At 45.6% G+C, this 24,806-nt stretch overlaps 1 protein-coding gene across 4 annotated transcripts in view; it reads right to left on the reverse strand.

Moving 5' to 3' along the window:
• adam19a (ADAM metallopeptidase domain 19a) overlaps positions 1 to 24,806 on the reverse strand; it is a 221,835-nt gene that overhangs the window by 173,472 nt on the left and 23,557 nt on the right. For all 4 annotated transcript variants that reach the window (XM_036958283.1, XM_036958284.1, XM_036958282.1 and 1 more), the window contains exon 2: positions 13,812 to 13,897. In XM_036958283.1, the coding sequence (XP_036814178.1) occupies positions 13,812 to 13,897 (86 nt within the window). The remainder of the gene's footprint in view (positions 1 to 13,811; positions 13,898 to 24,806) is intronic.

Raw genomic sequence — 24,806 nt, forward strand, 5'->3', positions numbered from 1 at the left:
GAGATGGAGAGAGAGGGAGGGAGGGAGGGAGAAAGAGAGGGAGAGAGAGGGAGAGAGAGAGAGAGAGAGACAGAGACAGAGAGACAGAGACAGAGAGACAGAGAGAGAGACAGAGAAAGGCCCTTTCAAAAATCTGGCTCCAGCTTTTGGACATGCAGCCTGTGTGTTCATTGGCAGCAAGCAACCTTCACTTTAATGATTGCCAGCAGGCTAAATGGATAAATATAACTCTAAAAGTGTCTCTCGTTATGATGCTTGGGGTTTTGTTTTGAGGGGGAGTAGTGGCAGACTTGAGAGAGAGAGAAACATATTTGAGGGATTGTATGTTGTGATGTACCTGATGTGGCCTCTGTGTTAGTGTGTGTTTATGTGTTTGTGCGCACATGCTTGTGTTGTGTACGACACTGTGTGCGTGTTTGTCTGCGAACGTCTGTGTGTGTTTGTCTGAAGACCGTTCCCCAGCGCTGTCCGTCGAAACTCCTTTGAAAACAAGTCCTATCCCCGCTAGAACGTCTCTCCCAATCCCCAACGGAGCGACAGACAACTCTCTCTTCGTCGACATGACGTCTCCTCAGATCTCCTCACTCCAAACTCTGAACGTGATCACAGAGTTTCACTTATTTGACTGGCGTCCTCTTATACTCAACACGATTCCCAGTAGACACAATGACACCTCGTTCATCCACGCCCCCTCCAGCAGCAGGGTTGGGGTTAGGGTTGGGGTTGGGATTGGGGGTTGGGGTTAGGCTTAGGGTTGGGTTTGGGTTTAGGGTTGGGTTGGGGTTAGGGTTGGGGTAAGGGTTGGGGTTAGGGTTGGGGTTGGGGTTAGGGTTGGGGTTAGGGTTGGGGTTGATTTGGGGTTGGGGTTGGGTTTACTGTTAGGGTTGGGTTGGGGTTGGGGTTAGGGTTGGGGTTGGGATTGGGGGTAGGCTTGGGGGTTGGGGTTAGGGTTGGGGTTGGGCTTAGGGTTGGGGTTGGGGTTAGGGTTGGGGGTTGGGGTTGGGGGTTGGGGTTGGGGTTGGGGGTTGGGATTAGGGTTGGGGTTGGGATTGGGGGTTGGGGTTAGGGTTGGGGTTGGGATTGGGGGTTGGGGTTAGGGGTTGGGGTTAGGGTTGGTTTGGGTTGGGATTAGGGTTGGGTTTAGGGTTGGGGTTGGGGTTAGGGTTAGGGTTGGGGTTGGGGTTGGGGTTGGGGTTGGGGGTTGGGGGTTGGGGGTTGGGGGTTGGGATTAGGGTTGGGTTGGGATTGGGGGTTGGGGTTGGGATTGGGGGTAGGGGTTGGGGTTAGGGTTGGTTTGGGTTGGGGTTAGGGTTGGGTTTAGGGTTGGGGTTAGGGTTGGGGTTAGGGTTGGGGTTGGGGTTAGGGTTGGGGTTAGGGTTGGGGTTGGGGTTGGGTTGGGGTTAGGGTTGGGGTTGGGGTTGGGATTGGGTTTACTGTTAGGGTTGGGTTGGGGTTAGGGTTGGGGTTGGGGTTAGGTTGGGGTTGGGTTTAGGGTTGGGGTTGGGTTTAGGGTTGTGTTTAGGGTTGTGTTTAGGATTGGGGTTGGGTTTAGGGTTGGGTTTAGGGTTGTGTTTAGGGTTGGGGTTGGGTTTAGGGTTGGGGTTGGGTTTAGGGTTGTGTTTAGGGTTGGGGTACATTAAACACTGACTGTGTTTACACTCTCTGCTTTAAATTATTTATTGTTTACATTTTTAAAACAATATTCTTTACTATCAAGCCTTTAGAGATGCCAGACTTCAAGTTTGTGTATGTGTGTGTGTGTCTGCCTACTTGTGTGTGTGTGTGTGTGTGTATATATATACTGTGTCCATGTGTGTGTACTGTGTGTGTGTGCTGTGTGTGTGTGTGTGTGTCTGCCTACTTGTGTGTGTGTGTCGTGCGTGCGTGTGTTTTCTTAGACTCCAAAAGCTGGTCACCATAAGCAGGATCATCATATGAAGCAATTCACCTTGTCAGCTTGCGACTTCAGGTTGAGAGCACACCTTCCCACAAAGAGAAGTATACAGGTTTGAAATAACATCCTCTAAAGTTCAACTAACAATCAATTGGATCCGTTTCAACAACAACTCTGGTTCTGGGGGAAACAAATGCAACCAAGAGGAAACCAAAGCAGACTGAAGGGAAGCGCTAAGAGAGAATAATGAGTCTCTGGCCCTGGAGTCCAACAGGAAGCAAGAGGTGTTAAACATGTTAGAGGTGTTAACCTGTTAACCCTGTTAGAGGTGTTAACCCTGTTAAAGGTGTTAGAGGTGTTAACCTGTTAACCCTGTTAGAGGTGTTAACCCTGTTAGAGCTGTTAACCTGTTAACCCTGTTAGAGGTTAACCTGATAGAGGTGTTAACCCTGTTAACCCTGTTAGAGGTGTTAACCCTGTTAGAGGTGTTAACCTGTTAGAGGTTAACCTGATAGAGATGTTAACCCTGTTTACCCTGTTAGAGGTGTTAACCCTGTTAACCCTGTTAGAGGTGTTAACCCTGTTAAAGGTGTTAGAGCTGTTAACCTGTTTACCCTGTTAGAGGTGTTAACCCTGTTAACCCTGTTAGAGGTGTTAACCCTGTTAGAGGTGTTAACCTGATAGAGGTGTTAACCCTGTTTACCCTGTTAGAGGTGTTAACCCTGTTAGAGATGTTAACCCTGTTAAAGGTGTTAACCCTGTTAGAGGTGTTAACCCTGTTAGAGGTGTTAACCTGTTAACCCTGTTAGAGATGTTAACCTGTTTACCCTGTTAGAGGTGTTAACCTGTTAACCCTGTTAGAGATGTTAACCTGTTAACCCTGTTAGAGATGTTAACCTGTTAACCCTGTTAGAGGTGTTAACCCTGTTAGAGATGTTAACCTGTTAACCCTGTTAGAGGTGTTAACCCTGTTAGAGATGTTAACCCTGTTAGAGGTGTTAACCCTGTTAGAGATGTTAACCCTGTTAGAGATGTTAACCCTGTTAGAGATGTTAACTAGGCGAGTCAGTTAAGAACAAATTCTTATTTACAATGACAGCCTACACTGGCCTAACCCGGATGATGCTGGGCCAATTGTGCGCCACCCTATGGGACTCCCAATCACAGCCGGTTGTAATACAGCCTGGATTCGAACCAGGGTGGCTGTAGTGACAACTACAGCTTTGCAATGCAGTGCCTTAGACCGGTGTGCCACTCGGGAGATTTGCTTGATGTTATAATGAAGAATTCACGGCATAAACACACACACAAATGCTCACAAACGCACTCACACACACACAACCTGTTGCTTTCGTAACCTGACACAGCTAACCTGGGAAGATGGAGAGAAAAAGTATATGAAAAGATTGGAATAAAGATGAAAACACAATGTTGACATATCCTCTCTCTCTCCCCCTCTCTTTTATTATCCAGCTGTTGTCTCTCTAGAGCTTCTCTTTAGGAGATCAGCTGTGTTTAACAGACAAGGTCTTCTCTCTAGGAGATCAGCTGTTTAACAGACAAGGTCTTCTCTCTAGGAGATCAGCTGTTTAACAGACAAGGTCTTCTCTCTAGGAGATCAGCTGTTTAACAGACAAGGTCTTCTCTCTAGGAGATCAGCTGTTTAACAGACAAGGTCTTCTCTCTAGGAGATCAACTGTTTAACAGACAAGGTCTTCTCTCTAGGAAATCAGCTGTTTAACAGACAAGGTCTTCTCTCTAGGAAATCAGCTGTTTAATTAACAGACAAGGTCTTCTCTCTAGGAGATCAGCTGTTTAACAGACAAGGTCTTCTCTCTAGGAGATCAGCTGTTTAACAGACAAGGTCTTCTCTCTAGGAGATCAGCTGTGTTTAACAGACAAGGTCTTCTCTCTAGGAGATCAGCTGTTTAATTAACAGACAAGGTCTTCTCTCTAGGAGATCAGCTGTGTTTAACAGACAAGGTCTTCTCTCTAGGAGATCAGCTGTTTAATTAACAGACAAGGTCTTCTCTCTAGGAGATCAGCTGTTTAACAGACAAGGTCTTCTCTCTAGGAGATCAGCTGTTTAATTAACAGACAAGGTCTTCTCTCTAGGAGATCAGCTGTTTAACAGACAAGGTCTTCTCTCTAGGAGATCAGCTGTGTTTAACAGACAAGGTCTTCTCTCTAGGAGATCAGCTGTTTAATTAACAGACAAGGTCTTCTCTCTAGGAGATCAGCTGTGTTTAACAGACAAGGTCTTCTCTCTAGGAGATCAGCTGTTTAATTAACAGACAAGGTATTCTCTCTAGGAGATCAGCTGTTTAACAGACAAGGTCTTCTCTCTAGGAGATCAGCTGTTTAACAGACAAGGTCTTCTTTTTAGGAGATCAGCTGTTTAATTAATAGACAAGGTCTTCTCTCTAGGAGATCAGCTGTTTAACAGACAAGGTCTTCTTTTTAGGAGATCAGCTGTTTAATTAATAGACAAGGTCTTCTCTCTAGGAGATCAGCTGTTTAACAGACAAGGTCTTCTCTCTAGGAGATCAGCTGTTTAACAGACAATGTCTTCTTTTTAGGAGATCAGCTGTTTAATTAATAGACAAGGTCTTCTCTCTAGGAGATCAGCTGTTTAACAGACAAGGTCTTCTCTCTAGGAGATCAGCAGTGTTTAACAGACAAGGTCTTCTCTTTAGGAGATCAGCTGTGTTTAACAGACAAGGTCTTCTCTCTAGGAGATCAGCAGTGTTTAACAGACAAGGTCTTCTCTCTAGGAGATCAGCAGTGTTTAACAGACAAGGTCTTCTCCCCCACAGTCCCCATAGAAGATGGCTTGGAACACACTCCACCAGGAGTGTGTGGGCCGATACAGATAGCAGCTTTTTGTTGGAACGGTTCGACTTACACACACACACACACACACACACAAATGTATGCCCACACACAATTTCGCTCTCTCTCTCACACACACACACACACACACACACACACACACACACACACACACACACACACACACACACACACACAGACTTTCTCTCTCTTGGTTCAGTGCGTACACCAGCAGTGATTGCCAGGCAGGCCCAGTCTTGACATTTCTATGTCTTTGGGGCTCCCGTCTCGCTGGGACCCGAGAGGGGGTGCGTTGAAAAGGCCGAGGATTCTGGGATGCGTGGGGGGGGGGGGGGGGGCGCGTCAGGCTCCATCTCTAACCTCTCCTCCACAGATCTGACATCCAGAGGAGAGGAGGGGAATCAATCTCTGTTGACTCAAGAGTTGATACAGGAGAACAAAGCATTAAAGCAATACCTTCCATTTCTCCTCTGTCAGGGTGGGGTTGGGGGATCGGTCACTCGCTACGCTTTCAAGACGGAACACGAGTGTAAACATGATTTTCTCTCTCTCCCTCTCTATCTCCATCTCTCTCTGTCTCGTTGAGAGGTTGCTTGCGTTGAGGGAGGGGCTCTAGCCAGAGGATACATTCTTTGCATTAAGTGTAAGACTCCAGTCAAGATGAGATGGTCGGAGCTGTACAGAGTGGAGACTCCAGTCAAGATGAGATGGTCTGAGTGGTATAGAGTGGAGACTCCAGTCAAGATGAGATGGTCTGAGTGGTATAGAGTGGAGACTCCAGTCAATATGAGATGGTCTGAGTGGAGAACACCAGTCAAGATGAGATGGTCTGAGTGGTATAGAGTGGAGACTCCAGTCAAGATGAGATGGTCTGAGTGGAGAACACCAGTCAAGATGAGATGGTCTGAGTGGAGAACACCAGTCAAGATGAGATGGTCTGAGTGGAGAACTCCAGTCAAGATGAGATGGTCTGAGTGGAGAACTCCAGTCAAGATGAGATGGTCTGAGTGGTACAGACAGCGTAGTGGTCAGAGGAGCGAACACATAGATTACATTTGCAGTTTTACAGTGAGAGGGGGACTGTTGACTGACACACACACACACACACACACGCACGCACGCACACACACACTCTCAACAGATACATATACAAGTGGTCACACACACAGTGTACACACACACACAGTATACACACACACACACACACACACACACATGTCCTTCTCTGAGTCAAGGGATGTCACTACATCCACCGCCCTGTTCGGGCGGCGCTCGGCGTCGCCGGTCTACTAGCCATCAACGATCCTTTGTCCTTTTTCCATTTGTTTTGTCTTTGGTTCTTTCACACCTGGTTTTCATTTGCTTTAATTATCTGTGTGTATAATTTCCCCTGTTGCCTGCTTAGGTTTGCGCGGGATTATTCGTGTGATTTTACTTGTTGAGGTTGCGCCTGTTCATTTTCACGTGCTATAAGTTCTAGGAGCGTTGTTTTTTCCTCCTTCCGTGAGTAACTGGTTTCTCTTTTGTCGAGAGCGTTTATTTTGCCATTGTACCTGACCTATATGGTTTTGTGGACTATTAAAAAAAACGCTTCACTCCTTCGGACATCTCTGCTCTCCTGCGTTTCACTCCTTCACCTACATCTAGACGCGCAATATCGTAACAAGGGAGCCGCTCTCTGAGGGCATAATCAATATTGATAGACACAGCTTTCATGATTCCCAGCTCTCATGGTGGACCTGTGTTACTCAAGTGCAGACACCTGTTCTCGAGAAGACATTTTAAAAAGCACATTCCACTTCATTAGAGGGCACCAAGTACCTTGCAACTCCTCTCATAAAACCCTTCAGAGTAGGACCCCCCCCCCCCCCGCATGTTTGTAGCAGTGAGAGAAACGTTATCTTGTGTAACTACCTAGATAAACACCAGCCAAGCATCACATTTGGGTACTAATTATGTTTTTGGCTGGATTTTTACAGACATGGGTGGTTTTGTTTTGCGTGCCTGCCTGTCAGTGTGTGTACTGTGTGTGTGTGTGTACAGTGTGTGTGTGTGTGTGTGTGTGTGTGTGTCCGTGTGTGTGTCCGTGTGTATATATACTGTGTCCATGTGTGTGTACTGTGTGTGTGTGCTGTGTGTGAGCTGTGTGTGTGCGCTGTGTGTGTGTGTGTGTGTTTGTGTGTGTGTGTGTGTACATGGTAATGTGTGTTTGTGTGTGTGTGTTTGTGTGTGTGTCCGTGTGTGTGTGTGCGTATATATACTGTGTCCGTGTGTGTGTGTGTGTGTGTGTGTGTGTGTGTGTGTACTGTGTGTGTGTGTGTCCGTGTGTGTGTGTGTGTGTGTGTGTGTGTGTGTGTGTGCGTGTGTGTGTGTACATGGTAATGTGTGTTTGTGTGTTTGTGTGTTTGTGTGTGTGTGTTTGTGTGTGTGTGTGTACATGGTAATGTGTGTTTGTGTGTGTGCGTGTGTGTGTTTGTGTGTGTACGTGTGTGTAGCCTACGGATCATTGAAAGTCATCTGTGCCCTGCGGGGGGAATTGACCGCGGTGGGCAGGCGGGTGAATGTCAGGCCTGTCTTCGGATGTCTCTTACTCTGCTTGTTTACGGGGGTGAGAGATGGGCGCACGTACCACCCAATCTAATCAGAAGGGAGACATGAGACTGCAGAGCTCAGGGAACGAAGGAGGAGAAAAAAATAATGAAAAGGATGAGGGAGGGAGAGAGAGAGAGGCCTCTGTGATAACGTTCTCTTTCTCTGAGAAGGAATGAGAGGCTGGAGAGTTGAGACAGAGTACTGCGGCTATAACAACAAATAGTGTTTGCGAAAAACGGACAATGTTGGAAATTATACACAGCTGTGAACTCTTTCTGTGGGAGTGTGATTCCTGCCGTCCAACACCCACTCAATACACATCTGGTAACTGTTTGTCTCAGGAAAATAATATAACTCATAACTCATACTGAAATGGAAGATATCCACATAACTGAACTACACCAAATAACTCTATAGGGAAGTACCTACAGTATTAACTAACACCACTGAATCAAGTCCATATATTATGGCCTACAACCACTGAATCAAATCCATATATTTTGGCCTACAATTAGTGATGTTACATTTGATACCAGGATCTCCGAGGCACTCGTCAAAATCGCTAAGCAGCTATCTCCGAAGCAGTGTGCCGATGCGTGCATCACTTTATCAACAGGAAGTATGTCAAAATGCGAGATCCCCCCCCCCCCCCCCCCCCCCATTGATTTCACAGTGGTTCCGGTGTTTTCTTCAATTCCAAGCCGCTTTCAAACCAACGACCTCTACTGGACACCGTACTTACAAATATAGGGTTAGGATTTTGGACAAAACCTTCCACTTGATTGGCTGCTTAGCAGGTAGAGTAGGGGACTATGGAACAGTCATGGACGCGAGGGTATGAGGTTGTGAAGGCATAATGTTTAGAAAATAGTTGAATGTGAAACCACACATTTTGCACTTTTGTTCAAATCATTTGTTGTATTTAGTATGAAAAGTACCTGTACCAGTACCTGTTATTCCTACTGATTATCGGCTACTTAAGCCAATGACTTATCGCTTCTCCACAGAGTTTTGATGAAAATGAAAAACCGTGTCGAAAAAATAAACGTCTCTGATAAAGCACACGTCGCTATTTATCGCTGACCAGCAAATGTCAGTAATGTGATTTGTGAACAGATAATGAAGTTCAGAGTAATGAACGTTTTTTTTTCGGCACAATTTGGTGAAAGCAGCGCCAAAGCCTTCCGGAAAGATTTGTTTTCCCCATCACTAAATTAAAGATATTATCAGTATAAACTATTCAGGCACCTAAACTCAGGTATGGCTCTACCCTAGCCAATCTGTTACCTACCAAAGCATGCTCTCCTCCCAGGCAAAAGGTCAACAGAGCACGGTACAAACTCTTTCCAGGAAATCCCTTCCTCTTGGAATGTTCCTTCATGATATCCCCAAAACACGGTTTAAAGCGTAAATGAATAATTTTCCATGTACACACATCCTAAACAACAGTTTTACATAAAAACCCCACACTTCAAGACCTTGTGGCGTAACTTCCTCTTTAAGACACACCATACACATTTCATGAAGTAATTCACCCCCCCCCCCCCCCCGGGGATAATTAATAACTTTGGTTATTCCCATCAACCAACAAAATGTTCCTCGATGACTCGCAAACTAATGAGCGTCATGCGTAACGTGCACCGGGCACTTCAACAAGGAAACGGCACGTCGCACCAGACAAACTTCAGCTAGGTTCAATTGTAGGATTTTTCTCTCCTAAAACACTTTGATTCTTATTCTAACAATATATTTCACATTGCTAGAGGATGTACGTTTAAAAATGGGCAGCTTTATACGCGCCATAAACATTGTTAACAAGTTCCATTGTTTTAGTAACTGGCGTGCACAACAAACACTCGACTTCTGCGCCTTATTGTCAAAGTATTGCTGGCAAACAGGAACGCGCTACTCTCTTTAGTTACAGGATTCTTGGCTATACCTTGAAGAGATACATTAGGAGAGCTTCTCTAACAAATCGTTTCTTTAAAAAGTGTCATTGTCTAGAAGTCACGGACATGCCCTCCGTGACAAACCCCTGAATCAAATCCACAGATTACCACCCCCTGAATTAAAGGGGAGGGAAGAGGAGGAAAAAGAGGAGGGAAGAGGAGGAAGGAAGGAAGGAAGGAAGGAAGGAAGGAAGGAAGGAAGGAAGGAGGAGAAGAGGAGGAAGGAAGGAGGGGAGTAAGAAAGAGGAGGAAGGGGGGAGTGGAGTGAGAAGGATGGAGGAGAGGAGGAAGGAGAGGGAAGGAGCAGGAGGAGAAGGAGGAGGGAGGAGGAAGGAGGAGAGAAGATGAGGGAGGAAGAGGAAGGATGGGGGATGAGGGGAGGGAACAAGGGGAGGAAAGAGGAAGGAAGGAGACAAGGAAGGAAGAAGAAGGAGGGAGGATGAGGGGAGGAGGAAGGAGGAGGGGAGGAAGGAGGAAGGAGAGGATGGGAGGAGGAAGGTGGAGAAGGAGTTCTGTAGAGAGTAAGAGAGTGATTAGCTGGGTTTTGTGATCACTGATCTGAGAGGAATCAACAGACCACCACATTGTGTCTACCTATTCCACCTTTTCAAGTACTGAGATTTGGGCAAAATGTCTTAAATATGCCTTCCACCCTATGCAATACAAACATCTTAAATTAGCCTTCCCCCCCTATAAACATCTTAAATTAGCCTTCCCCCGTATAAACATCTTAAATTAGCCTTCCCCCCATAAACATCTTAAATTAGCCTTCGTTCTATGCAATATAAACATCTTAAATTAGCCTCCCCCCCTATAAACATCTTAAATTAGCCTTCCCCCCCATAAACATCTTAAAATAGCCTTCGTTCTATGCAATATAAACATCTTAAATTAGCCTCCCCCTATAAACATCTTAAATTAGCCTTGCCCCCTATAAACATCTTAAATTAGCCTCCCCCCATAAACATCTTAAAATAGCCTTCGTTTTATGCAATATAAACATCTTCAATTAGCCTCCACCCCTATAAACATCTTAAATTAGCCTCCCCCCTATAAACATCTTAAATTAGCCTTCCCCCCTATAAACATCTTAAATTAGCCTTCCCCCCCTATAAACATCTTAAATTAGCCTTCCCCCCCCTATAAACATCTTAAATTAGCCTTCCCCCCTATAAACATCTTAAATTAGCCTTCCCCCTATAAACATCTTAAATTAGCCCCCCCCCCTATAAACATCTTAAATTAGCCTTCCCCCCTATAAACATCTTAAATTAGCCTTCCCCCCCTATAAACATCTTAAATTAGCCTCCCCCCCTATAAACATCTTAAATTAGCCTCCCCCCATAAACATCTTAAAATAGCCTTCGTTTTATGCAATATAAACATCTTCAATTAGCCTCCACCCCTATAAACATCTTAAATTAGCCTCCCCCCCCTATAAACATCTTAAATTAGCCTCCCCCCCCTATAAACATCTTAAATTAGCCTCCCCCCCTATAAACATCTTAAATTAGCCTTCCCCCCTATAAACATCTTAAATTAGCCTTCCCCCCTATAAACATCTTAAATTAGCAACCCCCCTATAAACATCTTAAATTAGCCTTCCCCCCTATAAACATCTTAAATTAGCCTTCCCCCCCATAAACATCTTAAATTAGCCTTCCCCCCTATAAACATCTTAAATTAGCCTTCCCCCCCATAAACATCTTAAATTAGCCTTCCCCCCTATAAACATCTTAAATTAGCCTACCTTCTATGCAATATAAACATCTTAAATTAGCCTCCCCCCTATAAACATCTTAAATTAGCCTTCCCCCCTATAAACATCTTAAATTAGCCCCCCCCCCCTATAAACATCTTAAATTAGCCCCCCCCCTATAAACATCTTAAATTAGCCTTCCCCCCTATAAACATCTTAAATTAGCCTTCCCCCCCATAAACATCTTAAATTAGCCTCCCCCCTATAAACATCTTAAATTAGCCTTCCTTCTATGCAATATAAACATCTTAAATTAGCCTTCCCCCCCTATAAACATCTTAAATTAGCCTTCCCCCCCTATAAACATCTTAAATTAGCCTTCCCCCCCTATAAACATCTTAAATTAGCCTTCTCCCCCTATAAACATCTTAAATTAGCCTTCCCCCCCTATAAACATCTTAAATTAGCCTTACCCCCCTATAAACATCTTAAATTAGCCTTCCCCCCCTATAAACATCTTAAATTAGCCTTCCTTCTATGCAATATAAAGTGTTGCTGTATGGTTTGTTGTTTTCTCCAGGACCCACAATTCATCTGTTGACTATAGGCCCTGGGAGAAGGCAGCTAGCCATGCCTGGAGCTCTCCCTCTATCTCCCTTTCCCTGGCTAGCAGCAGGCCTCTCCCTCTCCCTGGATAGCTCCAGGCCTCTCCCTCTCCCTGGCTAGCAGCAGGCCTCTCCCTCTCCCTGGCTAGCTCCAGGCCTCTCCCTCTCCCTGGCTAGCAGCAGGCCTCTCTCTCTCCCTGGCTAGCAGCAGGCCTCTCTCTCTCCCTGGCTAGCACCAGGCCTCTCCCTCTCCCTGGCTAGCACCAGGCCTCTCCCTCTCCCTGGCTAGCACCAGGCCTCTCCCTGGCTAGCACCAGGCCTCTCCCTGGCTAGCAGCAGGCCTCTCCCTCTCCCTGGCTAGCACCAGGCCTCTCCCTGGCTAGCACCAGGCCTCTCCTTCTCCCTGGCTATCACCAGGCCTCTCCCTGGCTAGCACCAGGCCTCTCCCTCTCCCTGGCTAGCACCAGGCCTCTCCCTGGCTAGCATCAGGCCTCTCCCTCTCCCTGGCTAGCACCAGACCTCTCCCTAGCTAGCACCAGGCCTCTACCTCTCCCTGTCCCTAGCTAGCACCAGGCCTCTCCCTCTCCCTGGCTAGCACCAGACCTCTCTCTGTCCCTAGCTAGCACCAGGCCAAGCGAGGCCATCTGTTCCCCTACAATAGGGCCCTCTGCCATCTCCACATGCCTCTCTCCGTGGCCACAGCCAACTACATGGAAATGTACGAGATACACATAGAGCTCTATTCATCCCTCTCCCACCCCATGAGTCCATGGACGGTTAATCGCAGTCACATCTGCCACAGTTGCTTCCAAAATGTTTGTTGGGATGGATGGGGGGAGGGGGGGGGGGTCTTGAGGTCTTGTTCTGAATAGAGGTCAACTTAAGCTCCCCCCCCCCCCCATCCCCCAAACAAAGAGCAGAGGTGCAAGTACATGCATTTGGTATTTTGATCTTTTCATATTCATCACATCCACCTCGACACGTTGGTACCATAATATAACAGCCGAAATGTCAGAGTGACACAGATTATTAGCGCAAACAGAACTACAGCGAGAGAGAGAGAGAGAGAGAGAGAGAAAGAGAGAGAGAGAGAGAGAGAGAGAGAGAGATGGAATTTTGGATCAGGCATTTAATTCTCTCTTCTGTATGTCTGTCTGTGTCCACAGACGACAACAAGACGATCCGGTTGCCAATAGTGACCATGTTTACAGTCAACATTCCATTTAAGGAGAGCACAAAGGAGGGGACAATAGCTCCGTGGTGATTTGCAACAATACGCCACATCGGACAAAGCCAACGTGTGACGGATGGATTCAGACGTTCAGACGGATTTAGTTCGTGTTCCAAGTCGATCTTTACACAAAACCCACATTGACTCGGAGTGCATTCAAGACTTAACAGAGTTATACAAACCTGCCATAGAAACATGTCCAAAGGAAAACCTTCCATAGAAAGTGTCATAGAACTCGAGACAACTCTACCGTGTTTTTTTTTTGCAAGAGCCTGTTCGACATGGTCTCGAGCAAGACTTGAATAATAGTTGCGATAGTTCATTCAGACTGCCAAACAGACGATGTCAGATATTCGGCTCGTTGACAGGAGCAGTTTCCTCAGTTCCTGCTGCCTGCGGGGAAGATGGACAGACAACTGTTCCATGGGAGAGTTTTATGAACCAGCTGAACTTCAACGTAAATGTCCCGTTGTTAATCTTTCCTCAATCTGCTGTTGGAAGGGTAAATGGAATGGCCCAACCTTTGGTGAATGAGCAGTACTGTAAATAACAACTATAACCCGTAATAAAACAGTATTGTATAATATCATGATAATATACTACATTTACTCCACATCATTTTTCTAAAGGGCACATATTGGTTTATTGTCTCTCAGCAGTACTCCTCCTAGAGCTGCCTAGTGTGTGTGTGTGTGTGTGTGTGTGTGTGTGTGTGTGTGTGTGTGTGTGTGTGTGTGTGTGTGTGTGTGTGTGTGTAGGAGGATGTCTATGTGGGCAGACAACGTAGGCACCTTTGCATAACGATTACATCATATAAACCAACCTTACATTTGTGCGTGATTGCAAATCACGAAATACCAAGTGAATTTAGAAAGCTGCTCAGCACATCCCACACAGCCAAAATATGTCCTGTGTGTGGACTTTGTGGAGAGGCCAGAGGAACGCAAGGAGAAGGTTGGAGTGACGTTGATGGATGGTTGTGACTGACCTGTTTTGCAGCAGTCCCAGCATCTTCCCTCTTGGTGCGTCCAGGAGAGATCCACTGTGCTGTCACCGTCTGTCCCCTTAACTCTCCTGTCAAAGACACAAACACAAGCGGTCAATGAGGAGCAAGACAGATTCATTACCACACAGGAGGTCAATGAGGAGCAAGACAGATTCCTTACCACACAGGAGGTCAATGAGGAGCCAGACAGATTCCTTACCACACAGGCGGTCAATGAGGAGCAAGACAGATTCCTTACCACACAGGAGGTCAATGAGGAGCAAGACAGATTCCTTACCACACAGGCGGTCAATGAGGAGCAAGACAGATTCCTTACCACACAGGAGGTCAATTTTTTTATATATTTTTTTATTTCACCTTTATTTAACCAGGTGGGCTAGTTGAGAACAAGTTCTCATTTGCAACTGCGACCTGGCCAAGATAAAGCATAGCAGTGTGAACAGCATGCATTTGGTTTTTACTAGCGTTTAAGAGCAGTTGGAGGCCACGGAAGGAGTGTTGTATGGCATTGAAGCTCGATTGGAGGTTAGATAGCACAGTGTCCAAGGACGGGCCGGAAGTATACAGAATGGTGTCGTCTGCGTAGAGGTGGATCAGGGAATCGCCCGCAGCAAGAGCAACATCATTGATATATACAGAGAAAAGAGTCGGCCCGAGAATTGAACCCTGTGGCACCCCCATAGAGACTGCCAGAGGACCGGACAGCATGCCCTCCGATTTGACACACTGAACTCTGTCTGCAAAGTAGTTGGTGAACCAGGCTCCAATGAGGAGCCTTACCACACAGGAGGTCAATGAGGAGCAAGACAGATTCATTACCACACAGGAGGTCAATGAGGAGCAAGACAGATTCATTACCACACAGGAGGTCAATGAGGAGCAAGACAGATTCATTACCACACAGGAGGTCAATGAGGAGCAAGACAGATTCATTACCACACAGGAGGTCAATGAGGAGCAAGACAGATTCATTACCACACAGGAGGTCAATGAGGAACAAGACAGATTCATTACCACACAGGAGGTCAATAAGGAGCAAGACAGATTCATTACCACACAGGAGGTCAATGAGGAGCAAGACAGATTCATTACCATACAGGAGGTCAATGAGGAGCAAGACAGATTCATTACCACACAGGAGGTCAATGAGGAGCAAGACAGATTCATTACCACACAGGAGGTCAATGAGGAGCAAGACCCATTCATTACCACACAGGAGGTCAATGAGGAGCAAGACAGATTCATTACCATACAGGAGGTCAATGAGGAGCAAGACAGATTCATTACCACACAGGAGGTCAATGAGGAGCAAGACCCATTCATTACCACACAGGAGGTCAATGAGTATTAAGACCCATTCATGACCACACAATAAGAGGGCAACAGAGGGGTTGTGGCTCTCAATAAGGTTTTATAAAGGAGTTATATAGAGGTTTCCAGAGATTGTTTCATTTACTGATCTATAAATGGCTAATTAATTCGGATTAAGGTTGTTTGTTCTCAGTTTTTTTTTAATGTTTTGAATGAGGGTATCTATAAGGGTGGTTGTGGATGACAGTGGGCAGCAGGGGAGGTATGCAACCATGATGCTCTATGTTGCCTTTGTGCCGTGGCCTACGACTAACTGGCAGAAGGCATTTCATCCAGACTATCCACCGAGGAAAACTCCCTTGAAAAAAAAGACGGAGAGAGAGAGACTTGACATGATGACTACATTACCTCCAATGAATCTCTAGCCCAATCAGAGGCCACGAAATAACACTTCTGTGGTCCACTCCGGTGCACGTTTAGTTTTTTTGCTCTAGCACTATACAGATAATTAATACAATAAACGAATAATAAAGCTTTGATTATTTGAATTAGCTGTGTAGTGCTAGAGTGCTTGGGGGAGGAGGGGGGGGGGGGGGGGGGGGGGGTTTGGGAAACACTGCTATAGGGAATAGGGTGCTTGGGGGGGGGGGGGGGTTTGGGAAACACTGCTATAGGGAATAGGGTGCTTGGGGGGGGGGGGGGGGGTTTGGGAAACACTGCTATAGGGAATAGGGTGCTTGGGGGGGGGGGGGGGGGGGGGGGGTTGGGAAACACTGCTATAGGGAATAGGGTGCTTGGGGGGGGGGGGGGGGTTGGGAAACACTGCTATAGGGAATAGGGTGCCATTTTGTGTGAATTAAATGTACTACTGTCGGAAAAGAGACAATGTATGTGTTGATCATTATTATTTATAACCTAGGTAGCTATTCTCTGTAACGTGAGTCATGGTCATGCTGTATGCTGAACGTCAACAGACACATTCATGTCTTTTTCAAAGGGTCATTGTATCCGCTGAGAAATCAAGGTCTACTCTCCTTTTCTTTCCTCTCGTGTGTTTTCCATTCCTTTCCTCTCCTCTCATTTCCTTTCCTCTCCTCTAATTATTTTCCTTTCCTTTCCTCCCCTCTCATTTCCTTTCCTCTCCTTTCATTTCATTTCCTTTCCTCTCCTCTCATTTCCTTTCCTTTCCTCTCCTCTCATTTCCTTTCCTTTCCTCTCCTCTTATTACCTTTCCTTTCCTCTCCTCTAATTGACTTTCCTTTCCTCTAATTTCCTTTCCTCTCCTCTCATTTCCTTTCCTTTCCTCTCCTCTCATTTCCTTTACTTTCCTCTCATTTCCTTTCCTCTCCTCTAATTTCCTTTCCTCTCCTCTAATTTCGTTTCCTCTCCTCTAATTTACTTTACTTTCCTCTAATTTACTTTCCTCTCCTCTCAGTTCCTTTCCTTTCCTGTAATTTCCTCTCCTCTCTCCCTCCATGTACCCTGAATGAGAGAATCCCCCTGCCTGTGGATGCAAACCCAGAATCATCCTTCCAGGAAATGAGAAAGAACAAACTTGGGCATGGAGAGGATAGACCCCTCGTTTGTCTGAGTCTAGCCCCACAACTATCGTCTGCTCGATCTCTGGCCTACTGATTGAATGAGTCACCGCCGGGGCCAATCAGGTGGTGCCGGGTCATTAACAAGGACCCTTGCATAGAAGACGCATGGAAATAAATAGGCTTATCATTATGCTGCATTATGGTCAATACCAAATCAACACTGTCGCTATGGCAGTTAAATAGAGAGGTGTGGGTGTAGAGAGAGAGAGAGAGAGAGAGAGAGAGAGAGAGAGAGAGAGAGAGAGAGAGAGAGAGAGAGAGAGAGCGAGAGAGAGCGAGAGAGAGAGAGGGGAGGGAGAGAGAGAGAGATCGCCGATTGAATGATTCCTGTCTAGATGGGGAAATAGCCGGTGCTTGATCAGAACATTAGTGGTTTAAGACATCTCTATTGTGAGGTCTTGTTGTGGGGGCTTTACGCACCCCTCGTGATGAGACCTAAGTATGTTATGTTCAGCCTTATCATGCACATCCCAGTCATTCTGAATCTGAGATAAACATCTCATGGTTTTTGCTGTGCTGATGCTGTTGTCACCGAAGCAGATAACATTGGCAAGTCTCTACACAGACAACTCATCAACGCTCTTTGATTTGAATATAAAGTTCCCGCTGTGTGTAATTAAGTCGAGGCACCAGTCCATGATGGCGAAGCTGCGAACACCAGATATACCCTGCCCTCTAACCCTGCAGTCGCCATAATTGTGCCTATTTGCCTTTAATTGAGTGGCTTTTGGGTCGAGGGCTCTCTGAGAAAGACAATGGTCACCCAGCAAGAGCGGTGGCTTTGTATTGAACCTCTTTCCACGCCTGTGTCAGGTACCGCTTTTGAAAGCACATCCAAACCACACTGCAAATGCTGTCAAAACACCTTGTTAACCACTGTTGGACATCTATTAACAGCCTCTTATATCGGAATACGTTCATTCTCCTCAGTGCATTTCTACATAACACCATAACAACATATTCAGTCAGTGCTTTGCGGGGGGATTTTGTACGTGAGCCACACAGGGTTTTTAGTGTGGGGTTGGTGGATAATCATAGCTCACCCAAAAGGCGACTTTGGCTTTTTAAAATATGAATTCAGCTAATCCCCTCTGTGTTACCTCAAAGGGGGGTTTCAGATCAAATGATACGCTCCCCGGTTAAGGTCACCAATTAATAACTGATATGAGTGAGAGGACCCCATAAATGTCAGCAGTATTTTCCCTGTACCTTCTACAGGGAATTATTACCACCATAACATTTGAGTCTCTCACAATCAGAATCGGGACGGTGAAATACAATTGAGTGGAACACAACAGGAATGTCACGAAGTGTCACCCGACCCAAGTAACAAAAAGGTATTGACAATCATTTCAAATACTTTATCTGGGTTTGATTGAGCTTGCCTGGCGCAAAGGAACCAATATCTGTCCAATCGAGGCAGACGAATGCAAACGCACAAAGTATTTGAAAGATTTCAAGTAGTACTTGAAACGCAGGTCTACACGGAGCATCCATCCAGGTTGCCTGGATGGGGTCTGTTTTTGTACTCCTTTTGTGACTTGACTACCACACCTCTGACCTGTAAGACAACCGTATGGACTCACCCATCTCCCCCGGATCTCCTCTCCATCACCCACCCCAGCCATATCCTCTTTCCCCTCCCATAGCTCAACCCCCAGAAATATCCACACCTCCCCTCCCATAGCTAAACCCTCAGAAACATCCACACCTCCCCTCCCATAGCTAAACCCTCAGAAACATCCACACCTCCCATCCCATAGCTAAACCCTCAGAAACATCCACACCTCCCCTCCCATAGCTAAACCTTCAGAAACATCCACACCTCCCCTCCTATAGCTAAACCCTCAGAAACATCCACACCTCCCATCCCATAGCTAAACCCTCAGAAACATCCACACCTCCCCTCCCATAGCTAAACCCTCAGAAACATCCACACCTCCTTTCCCATAGCTAAACCCCCAGAAACATCCACACCTCCCCTCCCATAGCTAAACCCTCAGAAACATCCATACCTCCCCTCCCATAGCTAAACCCTCAGAAACATCCACACCTCCCCTCCCATAGCTAAACCCCCAGAAACATCCACACCTCCCCTCCCATAGCTAAACCCTCAAACATCCACACCTCCCTTCCCTTAGCTAAACCCCCAGAAACATCCACACCTCCCTTCCCATAGCTAAACCCTCAGAAACATCCACACCTCCCCTCCCATAGCTAAACCCCCAGAAACATCCACACCTCCCTTCCCATAGCTAAACCCTCAGAAACATCCACACCTCCCCTCCCATAGCTAAACCCCCAGAAACATCCACACCTCCCTTCCCATAGCTAAACCCTCAGAAACATCCACACCTCCCCTCCCATAGCTAAATCTCCAGAAACATCTACACCTCCCATCCCATTGCTAAACCCTCAGAAACATCCACACCTCCCTTCCCATAGCTAAACCCCCAGAACATCCACACCTCCCATCCCATAGCTAAACCCTCAGAAACATCCACACCTCCCATCCCATAGCTAAACCCTCAGAAACATCCACACCTCCCTTCCCTTAGCTAAACCCCCAGAAATATCCACACCTCCCTTCCCATAGCTAAACCCCCAGAAACATCCACACCTCCCTTCCCATAGGTAAACCCCAGAAACATCCACACCTCCCCTCCCATAGCTAAACCCTCAGAAACATCCACACCCCTCCCATAGCTATACCCCCAGAAACATCCACACTGCAGCCTTATAGCTAAACCCTCAGAAACATCCACACTGTGCAGCCCTATAGCAGCCTGACCAGTTTCAGGGAGGTTAATACCGACTCCATTTTGGGGCTTTATGAAATGGACCTCTCATGACCATATATGTATTATTGATCTGTTGATTGATCAGCTGTGGTATGTGTTGCATCTGTGAGTGTCTCCCAGATCTGTCTTAGTGCCTGGTTTTTCTCTGCAGAGAGGCACTTAGGGAAACCTAAGTGACAAAAGGTATGATCCGAAGCAGTTGGATATACCCTCTAGAATACCACACAGAACTGCTCAGGCGAAGCACTTCAAATGAAGGAAATGACTAAAAATGAGTGCCCAGAAATTCATCTTCCGGATATCCTGTCTTAACCGTAAAACTAGCTTGTACAGGAAGTTGCACATCTGTTATGAAAAATTGCCCGGTTGAATAAAAAACAGACGTTAGACTCCAAACCAAGACATTTTAAGCTGTGGCACACTCAAGTAACCTTTCCCGAGACCAGAAAACGTACATTGGCTCCCCAAACGAATGCCTATGCTTTAGCGCAGTGGGCTAGCAGAATCTTCTGGCACGCAGGAGACCCAGTGTTCAAACCCAAGGTCGATCACACAAGCAACAGCATACAGTAGGAAAATACTGTGCCAGGCTGCCAAGCTCCAGAAATGCCACAGCGACTCCCCTGCTCTGTCATTAAAGGCATATTCTCTGCAGAAATCATTAACCCGGCGTAATGGCTTTCGCACACCGCATTAGAGAGTGGAGGGGGAATGGGGTCCTCCATCACTATTGCCCCCCAAAATGATGGACCGCAGCTAGACGAAGGCTCCGGGGCGGTTAATGAACGCCTAGCGCCCAGTCAACAAATCACCACTTTCCCCCTTTCTATTCTTTCCATCTCTCCGTCTCCGTCTCTCTTCGCAGGCAACACTTTCAAAGGGACCTCCATTGAGGCTTTTTCAATTACTGTGTTTGTTTGTGTGTGTGTGTGTGTGTGTGTGTGTGTGTGTGTGTGTGTGTGTGTGTGTGTGTGTGTGTGTGTGTGTGTGTAATAAATTACAGTTTGTGGAATCTCTCTAGGGTTAAATCATCTCCAGTTTCAGGGTGTGTAATCTCTCTAGGGTTGATCATCTCCAGCTACAGGGTGTGGAATCTCTCTAGGGTTAATAATCTCCAGTCACAGGGTGTGGAATCTCTCTAGGGTTAAATAATCTCCAGTTTCAGGGTGTGGAATCTCTCTAGGGATAAATCATCTCCAGTTACAGGGTGTGGAATCTCTCTAGGGTTAAATCATCTCCGGTTACAGGGTGTGTAATCTCTCTAGGGTTAAATCATCTCCAGTTACAGGGTGTGGAATCTCTCTAGGGATAAATCATCTCCAGTTACAGGGTGTGGAATCTCTCTAGGGTTAAATCATCTCCAGTTACAGGGTGTGGAATCTCTCTAGGGTTAATAATATTTTATGTCTGTCTGCTTCTCTCTCTCTCCAAGCTTGCCCATGGTTCTATTCCAAATGACACCCGATTCCCTAAATAGTGAACTACTTTTGAACAGAATCCTATGGGCCCTTGTCAAAAGTAGTGCCCTATATAGGGAATAGGGTGCTATTTGTGACTCACTCTATGTCTCCTATTACTGCTGTTAGTACAGCTGGTTGTGCTTTATGTCTGTGTGTGTAGGGAGAAGTGGTACATTATGTTAGGGTTGTTTCCAGATTTCCTGACCTCTTCTAGCCCACTCAGACAAGGGCTTGATTAGATGGAAGTAAAAAGAAAGCGTGCTCAGAGAAAATGTGTAGGTCGTACATGTACTAGTGTTGTAGGTCGTACATGTACTAGTGTTGTAGGTCGTACTAGTGTTGTAGGTCGTACATGTACTAGTGTTGTAGGTCGTACTAGTGTTGTAGGTCGTACTAGTGTTGTAGGTCGTACTAGTGTTGTAGGTCGTACATGTACTAGTGTTGTAGGTCGTACTAGTGTTGTAGGTCGTACTAGTGTTGTAGGTCGTACTAGTGTTGTAGGTCGTACTAGTGTTGTAGGTCGTACATGTACTAGTGTTGTAGGTTGAACTAGTGTTGTAGGTCGTACATGTACTAGTGTTGTAGGTCGTACTAGTGTTGTAGGTCGTACATGTACAAGTGTTGTCGGTCGTACTAGTGTTGTAGGTCGTACTAGTGTTGTAGGTTGTACTAGTGTTGTAGGTCGTACTAGTGTTGTAGGTTGTACTAGTGTTGTAGGTCATACATGTACTAGTGTTGTAGGTTGAACATGTACTAGTGTTGTAGGTGGGACATGTACTAGTGTTGTAGGTCGTAATAGTGTTGTAGGTCGTACATGTACTAGTGTTGTAGGTCATACACGTACTAGTGTTGTAGGTCATACATGTACTAGTGTTGTAGGTTGTACTAGTGTTGTAGGTTGTATTAGTGTTGTAGGTTGTACATGTACTAGTGTTGTAGGTCGTGCTAGTGTTGTAGGTTGTACTAGTGTTGTAGGTCGTACTAGTGTTGTAGGTTGTACTAGTGTTGTAGGTTGTACTAGTGTCGTAGGTTGTACTAGTGTTGTAGGTCGTACTAGTGTTGTAGGTTGTACTAGTGTGGTAGGTTGTACTAGTGTTGTAGGTTGTACTAGTGTTGTAGGTCGTACTAGTGTTGTAGGTTGTACTAGTGTTGTAGGTTGTACATGTACTAGTGTTGTAGGTCATACATGTACTAGTGTTGTAGGTTGTACTAGTGTTGTAGGTTGTATTAGTGTTGTAGGTTGTACATGTACTAGTGTTGTAGGTCGTGCTAGTGTTGTAGGTTGTACTAGTGTTGTAGGTCGTACTAGTGTTGTAGGTCGTACTAGTGTTGTAGGTTGTACTAGTGTTGTAGGTCGTACTAGTGTTGTAGGTTGTACTAGTGTTGTAGGTTGTACTAGTGTCGTAGGTTGTACTAGTGTTGTAGGTCGTACTAGTGTTGTAGGTTGTACTAGTGTTGTAGGTTGTACTAGTGTTGTAGGTTGTACTAGTGTTGTAGGTCGTACTAGTGTTGTAGGTTGTACATGTACTAGTGTTGTAGGTTGTACATGTACTAGTGTTGTAGGTCGTACATGTACTAGTGTTGTAGGTCGTACAAGTACTAGTGTTGTAGGTTGTACTAGTGTTGTAGGTTGTACTAGTGTTGTAGGTTGTACTAGTGTTGTAGGTTGTACTAGTGTTGTAGGTTGTACTAGTGTTGTAGGTTGTACATGTACTAGTGTTGTAGGTTGTACATGTACTAGTGTTGTAGGTCGTACATGTACTAGTGTTGTAGGTCGTACAAGTACTAGTGTTGTAGGTCGTACTAGTGTTGTAGGTCGTACATGTACTTGTGTTGTAGGTCGTACTAGTGTTGTAGGTCGTACATGTACTAGTGTTGTAGGTCGTACTAGTGTTGTAGGTCGTACATGTGCTAGTGTTGTAGGTCGTACATGTACTAGTGTTGTAGGTCGTACATGTACTAGTGTTGTAGGTTGTACATGTACTAGTGTTGTAGGTCGTACATGTACTAGTGTTGTAGGTCGTACAAGTACTAGTGTTGTAGGTCGTACTAGTGTTGTAGGTCGTACATGTACTTGTGTTGTAGGTCGTACTAGTGTTGTAGGTCGTACATGTACTAGTGTTGTAGGTCGTACTAGTGTTGTAGGTCGTACATGTACTAGTGTTGTAGGTCGTACATGTACTAGTGTTGTAGGTCGTACTAGTGTTGTAGGTCGTACATGTACTTGTGTTGTAGGTTGTACTAGTGTTGTAGGTTGTACTAGTGTTGTAGGTCGTACTAGTGTTGTAGGTTGTACTAGTGTTGTAGGTTGTACTAGTGTTGTAGGTCGTACATGTACTAGTGTTGTAGGTTGTACTAGTGTTGTAGGTTGTACATGTACTTGTGTTGTAGGGTGTACTAGTGTCGTAGGTTGTACTAGTGTTGTAGGTTGTACTAGTGTTGTAGGTTGTACTAGTGTTGTAGGTTGTACTAGTGTTGTAGGTTGTACTAGTGTTGTAGGTTGTACATGTACTTGTGTTGTAGGTCGTACTAGTGTTGTAGGTCGTACATGTACTAGTGTTGTAGGTCGTACATGTACTAGTGTCGTAGGTTGTACAAGTGTTGTAGGTTGTACTAGTGTTGTAGGTCGTACTAGTATTGTAGGTCGTACTAGTGTTGTAGGTCGTACATGTACTAGTGTTGTAGGTCGTACATGTACTAGTGTCGTAGGTTGTACAAGTGTTGTAGGTTGTACTTGTGTTGTAGGGTGTACTAGTGTTGTAGGTTGTACTAGTGTTGTAGATCGTACTAGTGTTGTAGGTTGTACTAGTGTTGTAGGTTGTATTAGTGTTGTAGGTTGTATTAGTGTTGTAGGTCGTACTAGTGTTGTAGGTCATACATGTACTAGTGTTGTAGGTCGTACTAGTGTTGTAGGTCGTACATGTACTAGTGTTGTAGGTTGTACAAGTGTTGTCGGTCGTACTAGTGTTGTAGGCCGTACTAGTGTTGTAGGTCGTACTAGTGTTGTAGGTCATACTGGTGTTGTAGGTTGTACTAGTGTTGTAGGTCGTACTAGTGTTGTAGGTCGTACTAGTGTTGTAGGTTGTAACAGTGTTGTAGGTCGTACGAGTGTTGTAGGTCGTACATGTACTAGTGTTGTAGGTCGTACTAGTATTGTAGGTCGTACTAGTGTTGTAGGTCGTACTAGTGTTGTAGGTCGTACTAGTGTTGTAGGTCGTACATGTACTAGTGTTGTAGGTCGTACATGTACTAGTGTTGTAGGTCGTACTAGTGTTGTAGGTCGTACTAGTGTTGTAGGTCGTACTAGTGTTGTAGGTCGTACATGTACTAGTGTTGTAGGTCGTACTAGTGTTGTAGGTCGTACTAGTGATGTAGGTCGTACATGTAATAGTATTGTAGGTCGTACTAGTGTTGTAGGTCGTACTAGTGTTGTAGGTCGTACATGTACTAGTGTTGTAGGTCGTACATGTACTAGTGTTGTAGGTTGTACATGTACTAGTGTTGTAGGTTGTACATGTACTAGTGTTGTAGGTCGTACATGTACTAGTGTTGTAGGTCGTACAAGTACTAGTGTTGTAGGTCGTACTAGTGTTGTAGGTCGTACATGTACTTGTGTTGTAGGTCGTACTAGTGTTGTAGGTCGTACATGTACTAGTGTTGTAGGTCGTACTAGTGTTGTAGGTCGTACATGTACTAGTGTTGTAGGTCGTACATGTACTAGTGTTGTAGGTCGTACTAGTGTTGTAGGTCGTACATGTACTTGTGTTGTAGGTTGTACTAGTGTTGTAGGTTGTACTAGTGTTG

This window comes from Oncorhynchus mykiss, chromosome 21 (genome assembly GCF_013265735.2).
Source record: "Oncorhynchus mykiss isolate Arlee chromosome 21, USDA_OmykA_1.1, whole genome shotgun sequence".
Taxonomy (NCBI): Eukaryota; Metazoa; Chordata; class Actinopteri; order Salmoniformes; family Salmonidae; genus Oncorhynchus; species Oncorhynchus mykiss.